General features: G+C 47.9%; 9 protein-coding genes across 9 annotated transcripts; 4 read left to right on the plus strand and 5 right to left on the minus strand.

Annotated features, from left to right (window-relative positions):
• Positions 1 to 2,343: 2,343 nt before the first annotated feature.
• On the plus strand, positions 2,344 to 4,046 carry AGABI2DRAFT_191746 (hypothetical protein). The gene is made up of 9 exons (XM_006459905.1): positions 2,344 to 2,597; positions 2,655 to 2,952; positions 3,008 to 3,027; positions 3,077 to 3,142; positions 3,186 to 3,290; positions 3,340 to 3,656; positions 3,710 to 3,890; positions 3,947 to 3,984; positions 4,034 to 4,046. Exons 1-6 carry the CDS (start codon positions 2,478 to 2,480, stop codon positions 3,451 to 3,453), a joined length of 723 nt encoding a protein of 240 aa, XP_006459968.1. The 5' UTR covers positions 2,344 to 2,477; the 3' UTR covers positions 3,454 to 3,656; positions 3,710 to 3,890; positions 3,947 to 3,984; positions 4,034 to 4,046.
• Positions 4,047 to 4,505: 459 nt separating this feature from the next.
• AGABI2DRAFT_135229 (hypothetical protein) lies at positions 4,506 to 7,165 on the minus strand. The gene is made up of 4 exons (XM_006459906.1): positions 6,990 to 7,165; positions 4,785 to 4,823; positions 4,596 to 4,733; positions 4,506 to 4,546 (listed from the first exon to the last, which is right to left on the minus strand). The coding sequence occupies exons 1-3, from the start codon at positions 7,047 to 7,049 to the stop codon at positions 4,674 to 4,676; spliced, it is 159 nt and encodes a 52-aa protein (XP_006459969.1). The 5' UTR covers positions 7,050 to 7,165; the 3' UTR covers positions 4,506 to 4,546; positions 4,596 to 4,673.
• Positions 7,166 to 7,407: 242 nt separating this feature from the next.
• On the plus strand, positions 7,408 to 10,589 carry AGABI2DRAFT_219464 (hypothetical protein). Its single transcript, XM_006459907.1, has 8 exons — positions 7,408 to 7,583; positions 7,636 to 7,900; positions 7,954 to 8,152; positions 8,200 to 8,382; positions 8,441 to 8,640; positions 8,702 to 8,802; positions 8,866 to 9,020; positions 9,085 to 10,589. The coding sequence occupies exons 1-8, from the start codon at positions 7,447 to 7,449 to the stop codon at positions 9,108 to 9,110; spliced, it is 1,266 nt and encodes a 421-aa protein (XP_006459970.1). The 5' UTR covers positions 7,408 to 7,446; the 3' UTR covers positions 9,111 to 10,589.
• A 1,085-nt stretch (positions 10,590 to 11,674) lies between these two features.
• AGABI2DRAFT_184470 (hypothetical protein) lies at positions 11,675 to 12,743 on the plus strand. The gene is made up of 5 exons (XM_006459908.1): positions 11,675 to 11,879; positions 11,946 to 12,094; positions 12,151 to 12,228; positions 12,283 to 12,442; positions 12,495 to 12,743. Exons 1-5 carry the CDS (start codon positions 11,697 to 11,699, stop codon positions 12,633 to 12,635), a joined length of 711 nt encoding a protein of 236 aa, XP_006459971.1. The 5' UTR covers positions 11,675 to 11,696; the 3' UTR covers positions 12,636 to 12,743.
• AGABI2DRAFT_116932 (hypothetical protein) lies at positions 12,728 to 13,140 on the minus strand (the record flags this gene model as incomplete). Its single annotated transcript, XM_006459909.1, has 3 exons — positions 12,728 to 12,757; positions 12,812 to 12,939; positions 12,996 to 13,140. The coding sequence occupies 3 exons, from the start codon at positions 13,138 to 13,140 to the stop codon at positions 12,728 to 12,730; spliced, it is 303 nt and encodes a 100-aa protein (XP_006459972.1).
• A 45-nt stretch (positions 13,141 to 13,185) lies between these two features.
• On the plus strand, positions 13,186 to 14,746 carry AGABI2DRAFT_149938 (hypothetical protein; the record flags this gene model as incomplete). Its single annotated transcript, XM_006459910.1, has 6 exons — positions 13,186 to 13,228; positions 13,331 to 13,568; positions 13,619 to 13,992; positions 14,023 to 14,133; positions 14,184 to 14,371; positions 14,426 to 14,746. The coding sequence occupies 6 exons, from the start codon at positions 13,186 to 13,188 to the stop codon at positions 14,744 to 14,746; spliced, it is 1,275 nt and encodes a 424-aa protein (XP_006459973.1).
• A 30-nt stretch (positions 14,747 to 14,776) lies between these two features.
• AGABI2DRAFT_191751 (20S proteasome subunit) lies at positions 14,777 to 16,211 on the minus strand. Its single transcript, XM_006459911.1, has 7 exons — positions 16,153 to 16,211; positions 15,939 to 16,085; positions 15,756 to 15,859; positions 15,574 to 15,662; positions 15,309 to 15,509; positions 14,896 to 15,233; positions 14,777 to 14,841 (listed from the first exon to the last, which is right to left on the minus strand). Exons 1-6 carry the CDS (start codon positions 16,153 to 16,155, stop codon positions 14,944 to 14,946), a joined length of 834 nt encoding a protein of 277 aa, XP_006459974.1. The 5' UTR covers positions 16,156 to 16,211; the 3' UTR covers positions 14,777 to 14,841; positions 14,896 to 14,943.
• A 644-nt stretch (positions 16,212 to 16,855) lies between these two features.
• On the minus strand, positions 16,856 to 20,770 carry AGABI2DRAFT_116935 (hypothetical protein; the record flags this gene model as incomplete). Its single annotated transcript, XM_006459912.1, has 5 exons — positions 16,856 to 17,299; positions 17,346 to 17,630; positions 17,694 to 18,303; positions 18,369 to 18,723; positions 18,856 to 20,770. 5 exons carry the CDS (start codon positions 20,768 to 20,770, stop codon positions 16,856 to 16,858), a joined length of 3,609 nt encoding a protein of 1,202 aa, XP_006459975.1.
• AGABI2DRAFT_202508 (hypothetical protein) lies at positions 20,739 to 21,598 on the minus strand. Its single transcript, XM_006459913.1, has 3 exons — positions 21,505 to 21,598; positions 21,038 to 21,458; positions 20,739 to 20,982 (listed from the first exon to the last, which is right to left on the minus strand). The coding sequence occupies exons 1-3, from the start codon at positions 21,532 to 21,534 to the stop codon at positions 20,888 to 20,890; spliced, it is 546 nt and encodes a 181-aa protein (XP_006459976.1). The 5' UTR covers positions 21,535 to 21,598; the 3' UTR covers positions 20,739 to 20,887.
• Positions 21,599 to 21,639: the final 41 nt, after the last annotated feature.

Below are 21,639 nucleotides of genomic sequence, written 5' to 3' on the forward strand. Positions count from 1 at the left end.
CTCTTTTTGTAGATAAAAAGTATTGATCTACTTTCACTCGTCAGTCAAGCTCGTCATCAAGAGGGTCGAAGATTCGTACCTTTTCAAGCTCCCGTTCGAGCTTAAAGAAAAAGGCGGCTTTGTGGGCCTGAAAGTCAGGGCCTCGGAGACTGTCATTAGTGGGCAGAATAAAGGTAGGAGAGTCGTCATTGGGAGGAATGTCAATGTCACTTGATGTGCGGTCAAAACTCGTGACTCGAGAACCAGTCGCGAGAGCAGCAGCCTCGGATGCGGGTCGGTTAGCAGCGAGAGAAGAAATAATTTTCTTGAGGAACTTGTAATCGAGGTTATATGTCGACCATCCAGGAACTTGCTGGGCTTGTATTTGCTTTCCGAACTAATATTTCGGGCAAAGAAATTAGTTCCAAGCGCTGAAGCAGATTCAAACGAAATAAATACCTTCATGACGGACTGTGAGTGAAATTTTTGCGACAGAAAGGGGTAGGGGATTAAGAGACTGGTGCTGAATTTAAAGCATTGTGATCAACTCTTCTATCGCAATGTCTCTGGAAGCCGACTGGTAACGGGTTCCAACCCTCATCGCACGTGCGTCCTATGACCGCGGCGCAATTCTACCTAAGTCACCTAAGGATTCAAGCTGTAGATCAAAGAACTCGAGCAAAATACGCGTCTGTCAAGCTCGAGTCCTATCCTATGTACAAGTTGCTCTGATCTTATCGGATCATCGATGAACTAAATATGTAAGTGCAAATATTGCTTGTTACAGTAACTATCTAACGAACGTGCGTGGACCACATCACACGAGCACTTTTCTCAGCTGCCATATCCGAGTCGGCAACAACGTCACTGGACACTTTCCCTGCTCTTCTACATGATCATACGCACAACGATAGCAGAATACATAACCCGATGGCAGCGCGGTGGCGTTGTTCATTGGTTTTTGACAGATTGGACAGATGCCGTACGCCTGTCGGTCGATCTGCAAACCTTGCGGATGTGGTGGCAGCATGCGCGGTGGAGGAATTGCCGGTCCAAGTGGAGACGTGTTCAACGAACGCGCTGGAGAGTTGGGTGAGTACCACCATTCCAGAAACTTGACGAAGAATATAGCAGTCGGTAGGAGAAGTCGGAGAGAATCGAGTAGCAAACGTGGAGAAGAGGATAATAGTTGACGCAGGCGGGTGATAAAATCAAGCTTCTGAGTAGGTGGGACTTTCTTTTGGGCTGCCAAACTCGCCGCACGCTGCCAAAAAAATATAAGTTGGGGCAATACAATCAAACGAAAAACAAGTGAACGCACAAAATCTTCGATTCCTAGTCGGCGAAGGTCTACTCGTATCCAGGATAACCATGGCCGGTAGTAAGGTGTTTTGTCAAAGAGATAAGCGACATTCCAAGCCAGTAGCCACGCTTCAAAAGAAACATTGAACCAAGGATATAGGGCTTTAAATACTCGTCTGACTTTCCCTTTGAAAGTCTGAAGAGGGCATCGGTAAAGACAGAATATACACCATGCAGATCACTTACTTCTTCCGTTAATGCTTGCACTTGCCTGGTATCGGTTCCCTCAAGAATATCAGAGTTTATGCCCCCTCCCAACTCTTCGTAGTAGTCGTGTGCCTTGGCACGCAGGTACGGCACGCAAACCTCGATGGCAAATTTACTCCGTTGTACTCCTCAAAAAGTATGCATATGACGTACGAGGAAGACAAGCGAACGCCAAATTTCTGGTCTCCTCAAACCTTCTCCTTGCGGTATTCCTCCTACAGCAGCTTTTGTCCGCTCTGTTGCAATGAATGGCCTTCGCCTCCTCTTCAATCCATAGAAATTTTCAGCAAATGAGGCATCTGACACAAACGTCAAATTATAGAGCCAAGGAAGAAGGGAGAATATACATGCTATGTTTCTTAAGGTAGTAACTCTCAACCACGAGCATTGTAGCAGCATAGAATTCCTCATGTCTATTGACTATCTTGAGTAGATACCGAGGGTATCTTTGAGCAAAGACCTATGAGTAAGGTCAAGCGCGCCTGTTACATGCCTCAAGTTCTAGAAAACCGACTTACGGCGAGAACATATTTTAGCGCAGGTTGCAGGAGGTCTCGGAGCTGTTCCTGTGCGATCAACTCGAAGAAGGATGGCTTGAGGGGGTCTGACCCAACGTCGTTGAAAAACTCCATCTTTTATGGTTGGTGAGCAACTGAGAAGGGAAAAGTAGGCGTCATGGACGAAGCGGACATATGATGGTCTAAGTAGCCGAATCGGAGCTACGCCGGCATTCACATGGCACATGTAACATGGTCAGTTCTACTTGAGTATTGTACAAAGTCTTGAACAAGGAGAGTTCACACAAATATCTTACTTACTCGGCCCGGGAATTGAGCTGCCTCGTTGTAGACGTACAAAGGCTTCCCTGTGCCGTCAAAATCCCCAGGTCGGCGCGTCTGCTCTTTACTGTTAGAGCCTCGACAACATTCATGTTCAATGGCATGCATATGGTGGCCGTCTCAACCGACGTCAACCTGGCCACTCAAACTCTGACGGAAGAAAGCTCTTACCGCTTTCATGCGTTTTCTGCAGATGATGCCATAACACTGGTATGTGCTACCCGTATTTCAAAACCCACACAATCCCTCGAGTGCACTGAACTATAGGGCCTTTCTATCCGTAAACGCTTTCGTACTTCTTCTAAACACGCCAGAGGCAAAGGGCTAGTGATATCCATTCAAACAATCGCAGGTCACACTCTGTTCTCATGCACGGTCGGAGACTTGGGCCACCCGAGTGGCGCTGGAGATGTTAGCCTCGATAGCTGGATTTGCCTCGAGGGAATGGTCAACGTGGTCAAGCGGACGGGGCACTCGAGTTTTTACGTTGAAAAAAGCATGTCTGCCATGGGGAAGACTGCAAAGCAAATGAATTTGGAAGGCGATTTCAAGGTGCAGGGAGGAGGTGAGTTTTGAAACCAGCACCTGAGTTTTCGATTGAACAACGGTTTTGATGGCAGCCTTTCCGATTTGGTTGGAGGTGAGCATGAATTGATCGTGTCCTGCAGAAATTGCCATTTGGTCGTCAGAACGCGCCATGTTGTCCAATTGCGATTGTCGCTGCATACTCTGGCTCATCCCAAGACGACCACAACGTAAGTTATACGATACTCTGCGACCCTCACTCAAATGCATCAGCTGGTCGCGACAACTATTCGTGACTACATCAAGAAGTTAAGAAGGGACGCTGAAAATCTGGGCTCCATACGCATGCCAGAACCAAGTATTCCTCATGTAGTCTCAGTACGTGAAATTTATCTTTTAACTAGAATATTCTAAGTGACATAAACAGGAATGGCCGTCGGAAATTGGCCTCCAGCAACCCCCTCAACGACCCGAAGGCTCCGCCATCGAATATCTCCAGAACTTTGAACATCCTGGAGAAAGCGAGTATAGAGAAGAGTAGAACATTTTACCAATACTAGACCATATATTACTACCACGGGGAACGAAAGATTAAGGCCCAAGTTGGAACAAGGACAAGGAATTAGAGCTGAAGTTAGAATACCCTGTCTTGCGACAAGTGAGATGTATCTTCCTCTTCTTGCTCAGCACGTTCTGTCTGTTCCGCATCGGTTGGTCTCGGGGCAGTCAAGACTTTGAGGGTATCTGAGGGAGATGCATTGGCGGACAAATATTTGGACACGTCCCGAGACACGTACCATGTGTAAGGAAGATGTGTCGTTGACCTTGAGGAGTAGTCGGGTCGGCGCCTTGCTCGGGCTCCTTGATGTTGTAGTCTGCCTGGACATAAACTCTTGAGCCTTTCTTCAAGCGGCCGAGATAATCCAATTGGCTATTATCGAAGCACAAGACGCGGTGGTAGGTAGGGATCCATTGTCGTTCTAGTTTGTTTTGAGTAAGAGAAAATAGATAATTTACGACGCGTCATACCGCCTTGGACAGTGGTGGAACCACTACTTGTAACTATAGTATACCTTTCAACGGACTTGAGCTAGCGAGAGCAACATAGAAATATTAAACTTACGCGATAAATCGCTTTTCATTCTTTGTAAGCCGCGATTCGGGTTCCTTAGCAATTCTTCCTATGAGCGTTAGCTTGGCCAAGTCGGCAGCCCGAGGACGCGATGTCGAGAAGGCCTAAATTGTAAAAAATCAGTATCCCATGAAACCGCGAAAGTATGCCTATGGTGCGGACCCTGGCAGCGGACGCTAGAGAAGACTGCTTTGAAACGCGTAGAGCACTCAACATGATGAAGGAAAGTGTAAGGAGAAGTGTAAAGGCGTGAGACTAGTATATAAATCCTCAATTTGCACTTATTTGTATCGCTTGGCGAGGCCCGCACGGTGATCTGAGTCTGACGAAACATCATCTCCCCTCGTATAATGTCGAGGCATCGGGATTTTCGCAATCTGAATATCAATGGTCGGTCAAAACATACTTATGCTTCCCATTCTCTGAATTTGATCTACAGATGAACTGGACGATGATGCTTTATCTGATGGTGGCGAAGAGCCGATGACTGAAGAGCAAGAGAGTATGTCTAATATCCCATTTCCAGACTTATGTCTCATCTCGTATCAAAGATGAACTCTATGATGCCCTTGAAAGAGTCCGCGCAATAATCGGAAACGCTGAAGCATCGGGCATATCCGATACTGAACTCAAGGATTGCCTTTGGCACGAATACAACGACGTGAACAGGGCTGTGGATTGGGCTCTTGGTGCGGGACATACTATACCATAAATTTGCTCCGGGGGTAACACTACAATAGGGGAACGGGAACGTAAACGTGTTGCGTTAGAACGCAAAGGTGAGCACTTATGACAGTTCGTTATCTACTTCCTTCCCCTTTTCGTTCTCTGGTGTCTTGCTTCCCATCATGCGCCGTTCCTTCCACTACCAGCTATGACTAGAAGGTGCTTATCTACACCTGCTTGATCACCTGAATTCCAATATTCAGAGTCCAATGCTCATTGACTTCTAGATTCGGCCCTTGAGTACTTCAGAAGTCGAAATTTGGACACGAACGATGATCAGTCCCGTGTGCCTAAAATAATCCTCGCCCAGCAGCAGGCATTTGAACAGGACGAGGAGCATGATACATACGCACAAGAAGATCATTCCGACTTGCCTTTGGAAGATCCGGCTTCCATGTATTTTGGTCCTTATCGAGCCGAGCTGAGCACGATCACTGAAAGAAGCGAGCTTACTACGGAGTCGTCGCACCGTCCTTTACGATTGCTAGAGCGTCAGCAAGAAGGAGATTCTAGCCGGACTACTTCATATGGTGAAATTCTTCGTACGTAATTGAGTTGCTATATAAATATCATCGGTCTGACCAACTGTTTTAGAGGACGATTCACAGACGCAGCGTTTTTTCGCGAATGCCATGGGAGAGGAAACTCCTCGACAGCATACAAAGTCATTACCGCGTTCTAACACTCCTGATGCTAGCGTCCCTTCAATCAGAGTTTCTTCCGCAACCACCCAACAAACGTCCAATTCCTCTATGCCAGTCTTACCATTGGAAAAGCCTCTTCCAAACCGGCCTCCGTCGATGGCGTCCAAGAAGTCCAAACTTTCATCTTTAGCGAGTTCCAGGCTGAGTAGCGCCGCCAGTGCTCTTTCCGCAAGCTCAAGAGACGATGGGACTGCTTTGACAGGTTCCGTTAAAACCTTCCCCGATTTGCGACCTTCCCCGCAGTCTGAACTGGGTATCGTACCGAATGTTCAGCCCCCCTCGGTGACGCCCCAAACTTCTTCAAAGGACTTCGGAGCTTTTACACCGTCAAGCCCTCGTTCTCAAGCCACAGGGGTATCCGAAATGACTGCCCACGTACAGAAAGCGATACAGGCAGCCTTGCAGCTGGAGGAGATAGACCAAACAGTCATTAAACCGGAGCGGCCAAAGTTGACATTAGCCCAACCTCAATCTCCAGCACCTGCCAAAGGTGTACCCTTACGGTCTCCGCCACCGCCTTCTGAACTTGCGACGCAGCAATCTCCCCGGCTTACTACCCCGCAACACCAGCGACCCATTTCCCAGTCACCTAATTCTTCAACGCTCAAGACAGTATCTTCAACTCCCGCCGTCATCTCCCAGCGTCCAACATCGGCCCAGATGGAAGAAGTTAAGAGCGATACGACCTCGGGAAAGCCTATCTCCAAATTGGCCAAACTGGCTCAACAGAAGGTCAGCGCAAACAAAGCACCCAAACTTCCTCCTCCAAAGACGGAATACCTTGTCCCGACAGCGAACGGCGGGACTGCTACGACCGCCATCACGACCTCGTATCAATCCTTCTTCAGCCTTACGGACCCTAAACGTCCATCATACACACCCAAACTCGATGTTGTTCCTATTGCAAATGCATCCGCGGCTCAGCCAGCAAGGACTTCTAAATTAGCATTGAAGGTCAAAAAAGCGGGTGAAAAGCCTGCTGCTAAGTCAGCCGCCGAGGAGTCTGTACAAACGACTGTCACTCCCGTATCTCCAATCTTCCAACCAACCACGCGTTCTCATGCGCCGCCCTCAGCTTTTGCGTCCGTGCTCGTGCGTGAAGACTTGGTTATGTACAAGCCTTCCAGAAGGAGTAAGGAAAGGACATCTGATTGGACGAATCTATCGGACGAGCCGCAAGCAAGGCATACGGCTGAACATGAAGCGATCGTACCGAATCTCGTGCCCTCATCTGGATTTGCATTCGATAGTCCCAGTCCTGATGATCTCGTCCTTAATGCGCGACGTGGGACATCCCTTGCTCAAACGAAATCGAAAAAATCTTCTATGTCATCGACTTTGAGCTCAGGAATTTGATGCTTTTCCGGTCTCTCGACTTCTTCTGAACCTTTTTTCATTCACTTTATATTCGAATTTTTTTTTTTTTGGGCTTTTGTTTTGTTTTCCTTTGTTTTTTTTTTTTTATTTTGCATTCCCCAGATTGTTACATCGGTGTACTAATAATTGCTTCAATAGCTGCGCGAGAACAAGAAAGGGTTCAAAAAGTTGCAGCACAACGTTTAACAACCAGTGCATCAGGTAGCTCGTCAGGTACTCCATCAGGTGCCACGACTCCAAAGAAGAGCACGAATATCAAAGTGAATTTAAACACAAGTATCAAGTTTTCGGCTCTTTCAACTTCGGCGAAAGGGAAAAAATTAGATCAGAGTGAATTGGATATATCAGCATTGGGTCTGGAAGATCCTTCAAAGAAAAATGAGGCAGAAGAACCTGTGGCACCCGAGGAAGTACCTAAAGCTAGCTTGGCAAGGGAAAAGCTGCTAGAGGAAGCTCAGCGTGTTATCGACGGTGGGTCGTTCGAGGGGAAGAAGGCTGTTAGTATCGTCGTTATCGGTATAGTCATTTTGTCTATCTTCGGGGTTTTTTCAATTAATCATTACTAGGGCACGTGGATGCGGGCAAGTCTACGTTAATGGGGAGGTTGTTGTATGAACTTGGGAGAGTCGACGAGAAAACGAAAAGGGCGAATGAAAGAGGAAGCTCGAAGGTTGGCAAGAGTAGTTTTAGTTGGGCGTGGGGTTTGGATGGGACCACAGAAGAACGGGAACGGTGGGTCCTTTTTCGTGATAAGATGCCAGAAAGTTGATGCACCTTTCTGTAGCGGCATTACGATGGATATCGCTCAACAATATTTTACGACCCCTCACCGGCAGATCACTGTCCTCGATGCGCCGGGTCATAAGGATTTTGTGCCAAATATGATCTCGGGAGCTTCACAAGCCGATTGTGCCGTTTTGGTGGTTGACGCAGGTATCGGACAGTTTGAAGCCGGATTCGAGAGAGGCGGTCAGACAAGAGAACATGTGATACTTGTCAGGAGCCTGGGCGTAAGTCAAGTTATTGTAGCCGTCAACAAACTCGATCAAGTATGTATACCGAGTCTTTAGAGTTTCCTACATACTGATGCGTTTGTGTACAGGTAGACTGGAGTCGGGCGCGTTTTGAAGAAATTGAATCGAGTTTACGACCGTTCCTTGGCCAGTCAGGATTTTCCGGTTCAAAAATAACTTTTGTACCCGTCGGTGCAACATTAGGTGTTAATATGGTCGGCCGTGAAGGTGAAGAGTCAAAAGAACTGGACGAATGGTACTCTGGACCTACCCTTGTCGATTGCCTTGGTAAGTCGACTTCGAAGGTATTAGGTGCACTGCTGACATCCCATCAGATAAGCTTGAACCGCCTCTACGAGACTACACCAACTTATTTCGGCTGCCTATCTCTAATATCTTCAAAATGCAAAGCATGTCAGGCGTATTTGTCGCTGGACGCATTGCCAGTGGCATCGTACAAGCTGGAGAAAAGGTGCGCGCAATGCCGGGTGATGATTCCGTCATCGGGAGTGTCAAGTGTATGTATATCTCAATCTCGCGGCCAAGTCTAGTCTCATGACAGTTTTTGTTTCCCAGCTATTGAAGTAGAAGACGAGTCGGTTAATTGGGCGATGGCGGGAATGAATGTCGCCATCGCACTTGCTAATATCGATCCGGTGAACTTGAACATCGGGAGCGTGTTGTGTTTTCCTGGTGAAGCTGTTTCATTAACAACAGTGTTCACGGCTCGGATTATTGTGTTCGATATCGCAATCCCAATAACTCCTGGCGCCTCCGTACGTATCTTTTATTTATTTTTCAAATATTTTAAGCTCTCGATAATCAACTTGAAAATAGGTTGAGCTTTTTAATCAATCCAGAGATGTCCCCGCAACAATAAGTAAACTTCTTTCTTTGATGGATAGATCGACAGGCAAAGCTTCGAGGAAAAATCCTCGGTGAGTTATTGCAAGCACGAGTATCCATTTTTTATTGTTTATTGATCAATTGCGCATCCCTAGTGTTTTAAGTAAAGGTGCTTCGGCAGAGGTAGAAATCTCGCTGCGCGGTACGGATAACAATCTACCATCGAAAGGGATTCCTTTAGAGCAATTTGCTGCAAACAAGGATATGGGAAGGATTCTACTCCGGAGAAATGGAGAAACTATTGCTGCTGGTAAGGCATCTTTCTTACTCTGTTCCGTTTTTCCTTGTTATTCTTATCAACTTTCGACTGTTAGGCATCGTATTAGAAATCCTTAAATAACGCTGGTTGCGTATCCGACGTCCGAGTCAATACATAACTTGTATGAGGTCGTAAAAAAGTCTAGAGGAATCCGTATATATATACATATGATAGGTATTCCCAGTAGATCACTAATGGTAAGAAGGGTCATAGGAGGGAGGGGGTAACGCATTGTAATATATGACCTCTGGAACTACATTTTCCAAGCAACCAAATGGATGGCCGAGATGAACATAAAAACATGACGGTGATCGAAAATGAATAAGGAGAAGTATAAACCGTTAGAGGAAACAAGACGAGACTCGAGAAAAAAGAGAATGCCCTAGACTAAGAGTACCATTAAGAGGACTTCTTGTCCTTCTCAAGATGGAACATTTTCCTGAGACTTCCAAATAACGAGTGCTTGCGCTTTTTCCCACTCCTTGTTGAACCTTTGCCCTCCTTGACACCAAACTCCTTCGTATCGCCACCACTAGCCCCGCCAGGGAATTTATGATGGGGTTCTGAAGTATTCTTGTTTCCTTGGGCTGATGTTCCAGAAGTGACCGACTCAGCGAGGGTAGTACCCGGGGCCGTGGAAGACGTCGTTGGGGAAGAGGTTGGTTTTGCAGCTGTGGAGGTATCTGAGGTGGTTTTGGTGTGTCCGTTGGCACCCTCTACGAATTTGGAAGGTGGCTTTGGAGTAGATTGGGTATCTGGAGTAGGTGTGGTTGACGATGCCTCGGCTGAGGGCTCTTCTTTCGTCGATGGCTCCTCTACTTTCGATGGCTCCTCTTCTTTCTTCGGCTCCGCTGGCTTCTCTGATTTGGGTACATCCTCCTCGGGTTTAACTTCTGTTGGGACAGTAGTTGGTTCAGGTGCTGCCGCTGGCGCATCCTCTTGGGCAGGCAAAGCAGCCGACGTTTGCTCTTCCTTCACCTCTTCAGGTGCTGGTGCCGGGGTTTTCTCTTCAACGGGCACAGCTTCCGATGTTTGTTGTTCTTCCTTCACCACCTCTTCAGGTGTGAGTGTCGGGGTCTCCTCCTGAGCAGGCGCAACATCCGACGTTTTTTCTTCCTTCACCTCCTCAGTATGAGGTTCCACAGGTGCCTCGGATACAGGTGGAGAAGTGACAATCACTTCAGGAGCATTCCCGATTTCTTCCCCTCCTTTCTTCTCTTCTTCCGCTTTCTCACCGCCAGACTTGAAAGGGGGTTTTATTCCAACAAAAGTTCCTATATTGTCCTCGTTGGATACGTCTTTGGTCGGATCGATAGTACAGTTCTCTTTGGCGTTCACGGGGATGATAGGCATGGGTATGATTGGTGCAAGAGCAACGTCAGGGGGTTGGGTAGCGTCTGACTCCGGGTTCGTAACGGCGCCATTAGCTGGAGAAGTCGTAGGTAGATCAGAAGTGGCAGGAGTTGGTGTAGCCATAGTTTTATCCAGTGGTTGAGATGAAGTCTGTGAAGGGGAACGGAGTTGATTTTTTTTCGAGGGAAAAGCCACGTATTGGTTGATACACAAAAGTATAAAGAAAGTGTGAGAGGCGTTTTATATTTGATTAGCAATTGATAGGGTCAAACTTTGAACTGAATAACTTTCTTACCGTCTCAGTGTTGACAATTTCACTTGTGATCGTAGTCTCCTTGGCGGCTTGCCCAGTACTGATGTTCAACTTGTCATTATCCACCTCCGCTCCAATATTTCCATTTCCTGTCGGATTTGAAATTCCGTTCTCACCCATAGAGGATTTAGGTTTAAGTAAACCCTCCAAAGGCGATTTGAGAGGAACATAGTATACATTGTTAAGGAATCCCTCTGGAGAAAGTTCGGTTGGTTCCTCTGGTTTGACTTTCCACTCGCCGTCGACGATGAATTTATATCTTGTAGGACAACCATATGGCACTTTGATCGTGCCCGCAAAATGATTGTTGGCCGATGAACGGGGAAGGGATAGTGATCTGGACCATTGGTCAAAGTCACCAGTTACAATGACAGATTGAGCAAGTGTCGAGGGCCTGTTGATGGTTGATCGTGAGTCGACTAAAGGTTGGAGCATTAAGGATGAAGAAAAAACGCACCACTCGACGCTGAACTCGTACAAATCGGCCATGAGGGTATAGAATGAGGGAGGAAGGGGAGAGGGTTGAAAGCACGGAGGCGAAGGTTGGATCAGAGTAACTGGCAGTGACTAAGAGCGTTTCCCAAGAATGTCAAGGGTCGCGGTCAACAATCGTAACAGGAGTCTATGGATGAAAAGCTCAGAGTAGTAAGTAGGGAATGGAAGGATGAAAACAAGACGTTGAAAAATTTCCTACATAAAAATGGGCACTGACTTGTGTAATGCTGATTTTACGTGACAGCTGCAATTCAGCCCTGGGACTTGGAAGTCTTATTTTTCCGGGTTTGAGCTGGTAGCCGGGTACGATTGGGATGTCTAAAGGCTATTTAACAGCAATGTGTTAAACATGAGGCTGGAATATCAGACTCTTATCGGGAAACCGGGTCCTGCTTCACTCGTCCACCGGGTCTTGGCATCTCACATATATGTTCACGCATCAGACCGACTCCACACCCAACCCTGATCCGATTCTTCCAATTGCCGCCAACAGCGACGATGAAGAGATGCTGAAAGGCTCAAGAAAATCACAATCCGAGCTTTTATCAGTCCTTCCTCACCAACATTTTTCAGAATCCAACGGCGTCCTCGATCTCACTTTTTCAATATCAGTCGGACAAAGTCTGTCCGTCGAGCTGATCGTGGACTCTAAACCTGGATGTGGGGGCATTGCATGGCCGGCTGGACAGGTTATGCCTCCTCTTATTGTCCTCTTTGTCGACTTAATTGACTGACGCCAACTGTGTCTTTGTAAGATTCTTTCTAGCTATTTGACGCAGACGTATAAAACGGCTAACCCACTAGGCAACAAATGTATCGTCGAACTTGGAAGTGGAACAGGTTTAGTGGGCCTGGTGGCGGGCAAACTGGATCCCACTTGTAAAGTGTATATCACTGATCAAGCGTCCGTATTCCTACCATCTCATACCGATTGGCGACGGACTGAGAACGTTCGTAAAGGCCATTGCTTGATATCATGAACAAAAATGTTGCACTCAATTCGTTGGAGGAAAACGTCGAAGTCTCACAACTGAACTGGTGCGTACTCAAACATGAGATTAAATCGAAGAGGGCGCTGATTGAGGAGATCAGGGGCGAGCCTATTCCCTCTGGCGTTCCGTCCAAAGCAGATATAATACTCGCGGCTGACTGCGTTTATTTCGAGCCCGCGTTCCCTTTACTCGTCCAGACTCTTTCAGACCTGTCAGATGCAAAAACGGTTATCTTGTTCTGCTACAAAAAGCGAAGAAGGGTATATATACTTTTGACCGTGCCTTTTTGAAGGGATACTGACGGCAAACTAGGCTGATAAGCGATTTTTCTCTCTCCTCAAAAAAAGGTTTAGTTGGTGCGAGGTCGTAGATGACCCGAATCGAACAATATACAATAAGGAGGCTATCACCCTCTTGCGACTTTTCAAGACGGACGGAAGGAAAGGGAAATAATCGGTTGATAGAATTTAGTGACCGAAAAATCCGGAGGTGGGTGAAGCTAAGGTTCAGAAGTAGTTCTATGATGGTAGATATGATGAATGTTCCTATTTTCCGCCCGGGAGCATAGTCTGAAGCTATAACAAGTTAAGTCAAGAGAGAAACAAAGACCGGGAGTTGTGTGACGGAACCTGAAGGCCATGCATACTTTTGATCTCCTCCGCCAGTGCAGAGTTGACGAGTTTGTGCTGCTTGATTTTTGAGAGGCCCTTGAACTCGTCGCTGGCAATTTCGATGGCATAAAAGTCCCCACAGCCGCCTGCAGAGTCGAACATGAGCGAACGATGCTGCCATGAATAGCTTGGTATGACGCACCGGAGACATCCTGGACCTTCAAGGCCGTCGGAGAGAATCTCTTTGCCAATTTTTGGTATAGCGCGCGTTCATTGATTGAAAGGCCTGAGGGCGGGGAGGGTGTTGAGTAAAATCTGAGGCTGCGGGGACGTAAACGAGCGAGCATGGTGGAGGAGAGAAAGTGTTGATTGCAACTTGGAATAGTTCTGCCATGTTCCTCGGCTGCTGCAGGAGGGCCGCCGTCCACGCCCTCCGTCGCTCTTTCGCGTCCCGCCCTCCTCCCCGCCCCGCACATCTCCCGCCGCTCCTCTCCCGCCCGCCGCGCTCCATTCTCTCCCACCTCCCCGCCTTCCGAGCGCGTTTCTCTTCCGCTGCAGCCGCTCCGATTCCCCCTTCTCCCGGCGTCGGCCGTTGGCTCCTTCTCTCGTCTACTCTCGCCTTCAGTGTCATCGTCGTCGGTGCCGTCACTCGCCTCACAGAGTCCGGTCTTAGTATCACCGAATGGCGCCCCATTACTGGCGTTATTCCTCCCCTTTCACATGCCGACTGGCTCGAAGAATTTGAAAAATACAAGGCTACTCCCGAATTCAAAATGTACGTTCCTTCGCATCTAGTGTCGTTACTATGCGTTCTCATTCGCCTAGTCTCAATCACTCCATCACTCTCCCCGACTTCAAATCTATCTACTTCTGGGAATGGTCTCATCGCGTCCTTGGCCGTGCCGTCGGTTTTGCATTCGTCTTCCCTCTCGCTTATTTTGCCTACAAACGTACCATCAACCGAAAACTCGCATGGAATCTGACTGGCCTCGCTCTCCTCATTGGTGCCCAAGGTGCTCTAGGCTGGTACATGGTCAAATCCGGTCTCGAACCACTTGAATCTCCCGAATCCGTCCCTCGAGTTTCTCAATACAGACTTGCTGCACATCTCGGTACTGCTTTTTTGTTATATGCAGGCATGTTCTGGAATGGTATGGCACTCATCAAAGATTCAAAATACGCGGATGGAAAGCCTTGGAGTGGATTGGTTACCAATGGAAAGAAAACAGCTGGAAAAATGTGCCAGGACATCTCCAAAATCTTGGCTAATCCCAAAGTTAGGACTTTCAAGCGTCTCTCCTTGGCTTTGACCGGTTTGGTCTTTGTGACTGCGATGTCGGGTATGTGCTGTCTCTTTTTTAATCCCTAGTCCCACTAATCGTAAATCTAGGTGCTTTCGTTGCTGGCCTTGACGCAGGTTTGATTTACAATGAGTTCCCACTCATGGGAGGCCGTCTTGCTCCTCCTGCCGACGAATTGTTTTCAACTGCCTATGCGAAAAATACAGACCATTCAGATTTATGGTGGCGCAGTCTTTTCGAAAACCCTACTACAGTCCAATTTGACCATCGCCTTCTCGTAAGTGACTCAAAAGTCCAGAACAATTGCTGGTGACTAACATTTGGGATCTAGGCGATGACGACTTACACGTCGGCATTGCTTCTCTGGTTGCGTTCACGCTCTCCACAAATGGTCGCAGCACTCCCACCGCATGTACGGATATCGATGACAGCTGCATTTGCTATGGCCAATCTTCAAGTCCTGCTTGGAATTTCTACCTTGTGGTTCGCTGTTCCCACTCCTCTTGCTGCAACACATCAGGCAGGCAGTGTCGCTCTTCTGACGGCCATGTTGCACGTCCTTCTTACGCTCCGACGACCCGGAGCTGCTGCGAGATACTGGAGGCAGATCAAGCTACGTCCTGCACAGGCTGCCAAAGCAGGTGGACAGTAGTGATGAATATTGACTAGACATTAATTATTTAGAAGCCATATCGCAATTAGAAACCACTTCTCAATTAGAAGCCACATCTCAATCATATAAACTCGCTTAAAATTTAATTCACACTCAATAACCGAGAACGAGAGATAGTCATTACACACCACAAATTATCAATACAAAAAGAAAGAGCATTCGTTATACATGCTTCCTCATCCCGACATTTGTACATCCCCACTTCCACTGGCAGCTGGACCACTACTACTGGCAGCAGGAGCAGGCGCAGGAGGATCTTCCTTGGCAACCATGGTCTTTAAGAACGGCTCGATAGCTTCATTCTCCAAGATCCTGAAAGCGCCTTCTGGTTGCACGCCCTTCTTCTCATGTTCACTCCTCGGTCCGATCAATCCAATAGATGTGTTGTTCACGTTGAGTTCTTTATCCTGTTGTAATGTTTCTCTGAGAGCATGTAGACCGTGTCGAATCAGATCTTCCAGAGATGCTATAGAAAAGAAAGACCGAATGATTGAGTAACGACAAAATGAAAAACGTAGACCGACTCGCCAAAAACACTCACCATCTGCGAATTCTTCATAATGTTTTTCCAAATAAGTTTTCGCACTTTGAGATCGTGCACCGATAGACATGGCGAAATATTCATATGAATTTCCTGATGGTGAGAATTCGTACAGATGGGAACCCGATTCGTCGTATCCTATGACGAGGAATCCGACTCCGTATGGTCGACGACCGTATTCTTGAGTGTTGACTTGTGCCTCTGAGTAATTAGAGATTTATTCAGTGATAAAGATTTTAGGACGGTTATGATGATAGATTCTTACTATCTGCGATGGCGCTGACGAGTCGATTTACGGGTATAGCTCGATTGAAAAGCATTTTAGAAGACATGGCTTGTTGTCGCATAAAGTTACTTTAAGAGCCGACGTAAAAGCAAAAGACAGAAAAAATCCCGTAACGCAATTCAGTTCACGGTAGGTTCCCTTTTTTTCCTTAGCAGACTCACCTCAATACACGAGCATCAGAAGTCAAACCAGCAATCGCGATCCCTGCATGATCATCTATCCGAAACATTTTTTGTTGATACGACGCCAATTCTCCCGTCGATCTCTAACCATTTGTAAGTATTATATCGACCAAAAACAATCCATGGATTAACGGGGAGATTGAAGTAGTGTAATAAACTGACCTTGAGAGCTAATAAGACCGCATGAGTCTTCGACTTCAATCCAACAGCCGCAGATCCTTGTTTCACAGCTTCCAATGCATATTCAACTTGATGTAACCTTCCTTGAGGTGAGAATACTGTGTTATCTGAATCGTATGTATTCCTAAACTAAAATTCCCAAGGTAGAATGAATAAGATAATGGATATCAGGTGTGGAAGAAGAGAAGATACATACCATGTTGATTCGTTGATACGAATGTTGTGAAGGGACGGGCGATTGGGTAGGTGTTAAGTATACAAGGCTGACGCGTCAAGCTCGAGTCGAGTTCGATTGATCTTCCGTAAGCACGTGATGTCATAAGAAAGGGGCGCGCGTGTGTTAAGTGGCCGAGGAAAATATGGAGCACTGACAATATTCCCAATGTATCCTGGAGAAAGAACTCAAAAATACAGCCTTCAAGGTCTGGTTAGAATGATCAAGGTATATGTCTGATCGGAGGTGGTCTACATGTCATACACTGGACTCCTTCCATCATTGAGGAAGTCGACGCTAGAAGTAACGGACTGGTCTCTTCGCTTAACAAAGAATAAAAAATGTTCTGCGTGCTCAATGACCCGGACAATCTGAGTTGGCCGTTCATGTACATAACATGAGCTGCTCAGATCCAAGATAATTCCAACGTATTCAGTAGTCTAAACCGTCCTTCGGCTGCATAGTATAGCTCAGCCCACTTACTCCGTCGGTAAATCGAAAAACACATGCACGAGAAAGAAAGATTACATTCAACAACTCGAACTGCAGTCTTGTCCTTCAATATCAATGCCCAAAAGCCACAAACCAAAAGGAACAGACAAAAGCACCTATTAAACAAACAAGGGAGCATATACGCCCTGCCCACCGCAATAATAATATAATTATCGTTGTTTTACTTTTTCCCCTATCGCTTCTTCTCTACCCTCCATTCCTTGAAGATCCCATCAAGGCTTTTATATATCAGATGCGATGGTAGACATCTGATGATCTCGCCAACCCTCTCTTCCGCCTCCACTTTACCCTTCTCATCGCCCACAGCCTTTTGAGCATATTCCACGGTCATCCTAAATAGGGCAAGTACCGCCAAAGATACATGTGTTTGTTGACTCGCATGCGCAGAGCCTGGTGTCAAAGCTGAAAGTAACGGCCCAACGATAGACGGCCCAGATAGCGTTGGCGCCGATTGAGAGAAGGGAGTTGCGCGTTCGCCTCGCACAAGTCTGAGTAGAATCTCCAGCATGTTATCGACTTCTATCATATGAGTTTTGAGGAACTTTTGTCTTTCAGCAGCAATGCCAGCAGTCGAATTAGCTGCCCAACCGTCGAGGACTGTCCAGATGGTTGGGGGCTGGGGAAATCAGACACTATAAGAAACCTCGATATAATGGACTTACTGGATCCGGGTCAGCAACTTGTATCTTCTTTTCCCATCCTTCGGCGGCCTCACCAGCAACCCAGAACATGCGTCCAAACATACTCCTCAACCATTCCTGTACATCGCCCGTCTTAGCCCATTTGGGCTCCGAAAGCGGCCTCTGTGTGTCCAGATACAAAAGCAGCGTAACAGTGGTAGGCATGACGACTTTCCAAAACGGCGGTAGCGTCATATCTGTGTTAGAAGAGTCAAGGATGGCAGGTAGAGGTGCATAAGATTTAGTCGTATCAGAAAGCACTTCGAACTATTCACCAGTCCCACATCAGGTGCTCTGAAGTAGACAAATTTTCCGAATGAAAACACTTACCAAGATACCCTTGAGTTCATTTTCATTGAACTTGATCGCATCCATCACAACTTCGATCATCCCCACTTGCCGCAACACTTTCATACTTCGTACAACCTCTGCATCAATAACGAGCCTCCTATTACCGCCTGCATAAGAAATCGATATCCTGTTCGCACTCGGTACCCTCGGCTTCGACTCCTTCGTTCCATTCACACCTGAATCCTCATAAGCAGAATTCGAAGGTGTTGATAGCAAGGTGTTCGAAATTGGTGATGCAGGAGGCTCAGGTAGATGTTCAGGGTGCACGTTTTCAGTGGTGGAATGGCCATTGTCATGACCCTCGTAGATCTGATCTTCGTGCTCAACGTTGTAATGGTCAATTTGTGTTTCTTCCTCATAGGCCACTTGATCCTGGCTATCGTCTGCAATCTGTGTAGATGCATTTAGTAGTGTATCCCGTCGTGTCTGACTTGCCACATCCAGAAGAGTTGACTCCACCGATGCGGCTTCAAGTGACTTAGGAGCGTCCCTCTCGGTGGTCTCTTTGTCATGTGGAGATCGCTGAGCCTGTTGATCATTGTTGAGATTTTCAGTATTGTCAGTAAGGGAAGCTGCATTAGGCTCCAAGCTGTTAGGGGAAAAACTTGCGCGTGAGCTGATCTTTCATAAAACAATACAACTTCAAACACGGACGCAGATTCAGTGGCACTTATGGGTGCCGGCGCATTCGATGATGAAGCGCTGCCATTCAAAGGCACAGGCGTAGAAACAGAAAGGGTAATAGACGAGGCCGAGGACTCCTCTGGTTGAGTTCCTTCAGTGGCCATGGCCGCATTCAAAAGTGCGGAGGTGGAGGTGGAAATTGCACAACCTCCCGTTATACCGCCAGCAACGTCTGTCTGGTCAAAAGAGGTCTCCTCTGGATCAGCGGACGGCCGCGTAGGAGTAGATGAAGACTGAGTGACAGATTCTTGTGTAGCAATCCCATCGGCTACACTTTGTGTCCCCGAGACAGAATCATCACCATTCTGACCGTAAGGTGATTGCCCTTGAAAAAAAGAAATAAAACAGAGGAAGGGATCCTGTCAGTCTCATGTAGAAGGAGACAGCTCCGGATGCCCGGGCGGGAGCCGGCTAAGAGAGGCACCAGCCACGGGTAAAAAAGTGATAGAAAACTTACCATCAGCTTTTCCATCATCCGCCGTAGGACCTTCATCCGTAGATTTGGACACAAAAAGGTCGGCGTGTAAATTCATTTGCTCTTCGTCCTCATTTTCCTCTTCATGAAGACGAAGCTCGACCTCGGCTTCGGCTTCCTCCTCACCTTCGACAATGGCGGCCATAAGCCAATCCTCGCTACCGGTTTCCGGCACGCTGGGTGCAACACTACCAGCCACGCTGGACCGGTCATCATTGGCAGTGGTACCACTGTTGACAAAACCACTTCCCATCTGAGGCGGGGGTGGTGGAGCCACCCGACCCTCCTCTATATCTCCATCATCATCTTCAAGCTTCTTTCGCTTTCCTTTTCTGACATCGGAAGAAGAAACTGATGTCTCTCCGTAAAAATTGGAAGAATGAGGAATGGGACGCGAATCATCCGCAGTGACGGGCGTATGAAAGTAAATCCGCATCCTCGAAGGAGGAGGAGAATTTTGATTAGAATCCAGCAGAGAAGTAGAAGAAGCCGGAGCTTTTTTATCCGTTGCTGTCTCAGTATCAACAGTGTTAGCAGATATTGAGACCTCCGTTCTGTGCTTAGTATCTTCGCCCAAATTCGCTATATCGCTTGCAGAAGATACGACACCAAGTGATTTTTGGTCATCAGTGACCTCCTTTTTGACAGCAGTGGTTGATACAGTATCTGTAGGTTCCTTCACATCCAGGCCAATGTCAGGTTGTGCGCCCCACGTCCATTCAATTTCGGGAATTTTGAGTCCAATGATTTTGAAATCTGTCAAAGTCCGCCGGTTTTCCTTACCAATACTACCAAAGGAAGATGCGGCTCCGTCCTTTGGATTAGCCGCTGTGCCATCCTGTCGCGCAGAGCGGTTTGCGTGTTGGTTTCGATTGCGGAAATTGTTTTGATAGTTGCCACCGCCAGAAGCGAAGGATCCACCACCTCGTCGATTGTGGAAATCTTTTCCACCAAAGTTGCGCTGAGAGTTATGACCTCTCAGAGAACCAGATTGTCCTCCGGCTCTGCCGGCTCCTCCCCCTCCTCCAAAGCCGCCACGGCCTCGCGATCCAGATCCACCTCTATTTCCACCCATAGATCCTCCTCGACTTAGGCGCGTTCCTCCTCCAGTTCCCCCTCCGGCTCCACTCCTGCCACCAGGCTGGCCAGCACGACCTCCTCCACTGCCTCCTCCTGGTCCATGTGGGCCTAATGGAGGACCTCCACGATTATTACCGTGGGACGGGGCATTAAATGGTCCAGAATTTTGCTGCGATGAATTTGAAGCTGGTGACGAATGCTGATTGTGACCGTGTCTATTGGAACTGCCAGGTCCTTCAAAACGCTGACGTTTTGCGGGAGGCAGATGTTGCGGGGAGGCGTGTTGCATATGACGCTGTTGTTGAGGTGGCTGGGGCTGATGCGGTATGTGAGAGGGGAAAAATTGCTGTTGTGGTTGCGGAGGCGGAGGATGCATATAGGGCTGGGCCATTGGCTGTGGAGGGGGGACGGCTTGTGGAACATATTGTTGTGGATATCCAGCAGAGGGTTGATAAGGATTGTAGCCGGGTTGAGCAGGTGGGGGGATGGGTTGTTGTACGGGAGGTGGATGATATTGTTGCTGATGTTGATGCTGATGTTGCTGCTGCTGCTGTTGTTGTTGCTGGCGCTGCCACTGGGAGCCGTAGCCATAGTTTGCGTATAGGGCACTATGTTCTGGCGGGGGCCGAGGGGGAGGCTGGGGCGCGGACCATGAGGGATTGTAGCCAACCGCGGGGGCCTGTACGTGAGCCTGCGAGCCTTGGGCGGCCCAATAGTTGTAGTCTGGCTGGGCTGGCTGTGGTGGTGGTGGGCCCGGGGGGAGCGGAGGCTGTTGGGGGGTGAAAGAGGGTTGGGGGACGAAGGGGTTTTTGTTCATATGTATAGATAATGGATGGGAGCAGACAAAGAGTCAAAATGGCTGAAAAAAGCGTGGCCCACACAATGCGCCACACGCGTTGGAACTCCGACTCGCTCTACGCAATGCAAAAGTTATCTACCCTACGCTCCCACTAGGCGCCCCAGGCAGTCGAGTCCCCATCTCGCGTGCCTGCGCTGTCTGTCTACGCCGCCGGTGTTCTCCCTGCCGCACTGTACAGCCAACTCAGTCAAAAACGGACCATTCAGCGGGAAATTCTGAACCTACTAGCAAAAAAGTCTCTGTGAAGGATGTATCGTTCGTGTGCTGGTGCTGGGGCAGTCGATGGTGAGGGTCTTGAAGGCGTCGTGGTTCGTGAATCTGGCTTGTCTTCCTTCTTATCATCAGCCTTGTCCTTGCTTTCTTGGCCCTCGCCTTTCTTTTCTTCGGTTTTCTTCTCTTTCTCAGCCTTTGCGGCTTCTTTTTCCTTCTCCTTCTTCCGCTTTTGTTTTTCTTCCCACTCTGCTTTCACCTTGGCTATTTCTTCTGTTGTCACCTGACTCTTCGTTTCCTCCTTGACTTGAGACGCGAAATTGAGATCGCTGAGGTGACTGGGGCAGACATAGATAAAGTCAACTGTGTTGATGGTCGCGAGTACCGTTGTACTTGGCCGATAGCATACGAAACACGCCTTTGCAGTACCGGCTGTCTGCGGTTGTTTTAGCGAGTAATGTGCAGAGAATTAGGCCACCCACTCGCTTGTAGTAGAGGTTCTGAAAGGACATTTGAGTGCGTGCTCCTCGGAGCCGCAGTCCAAGCCACAAGGCCTTAAACGCCGAGTCACTGTTGTTTTGCCTTCTCGTTCACGAGAGGACCAATGAGATCATTTG

This window comes from Agaricus bisporus (assembly GCF_000300575.1).
Source record: "Agaricus bisporus var. bisporus H97 unplaced genomic scaffold AGABI2scaffold_4, whole genome shotgun sequence".
NCBI lineage: Eukaryota > Fungi > Basidiomycota > Agaricomycetes > Agaricales > Agaricaceae > Agaricus > Agaricus bisporus.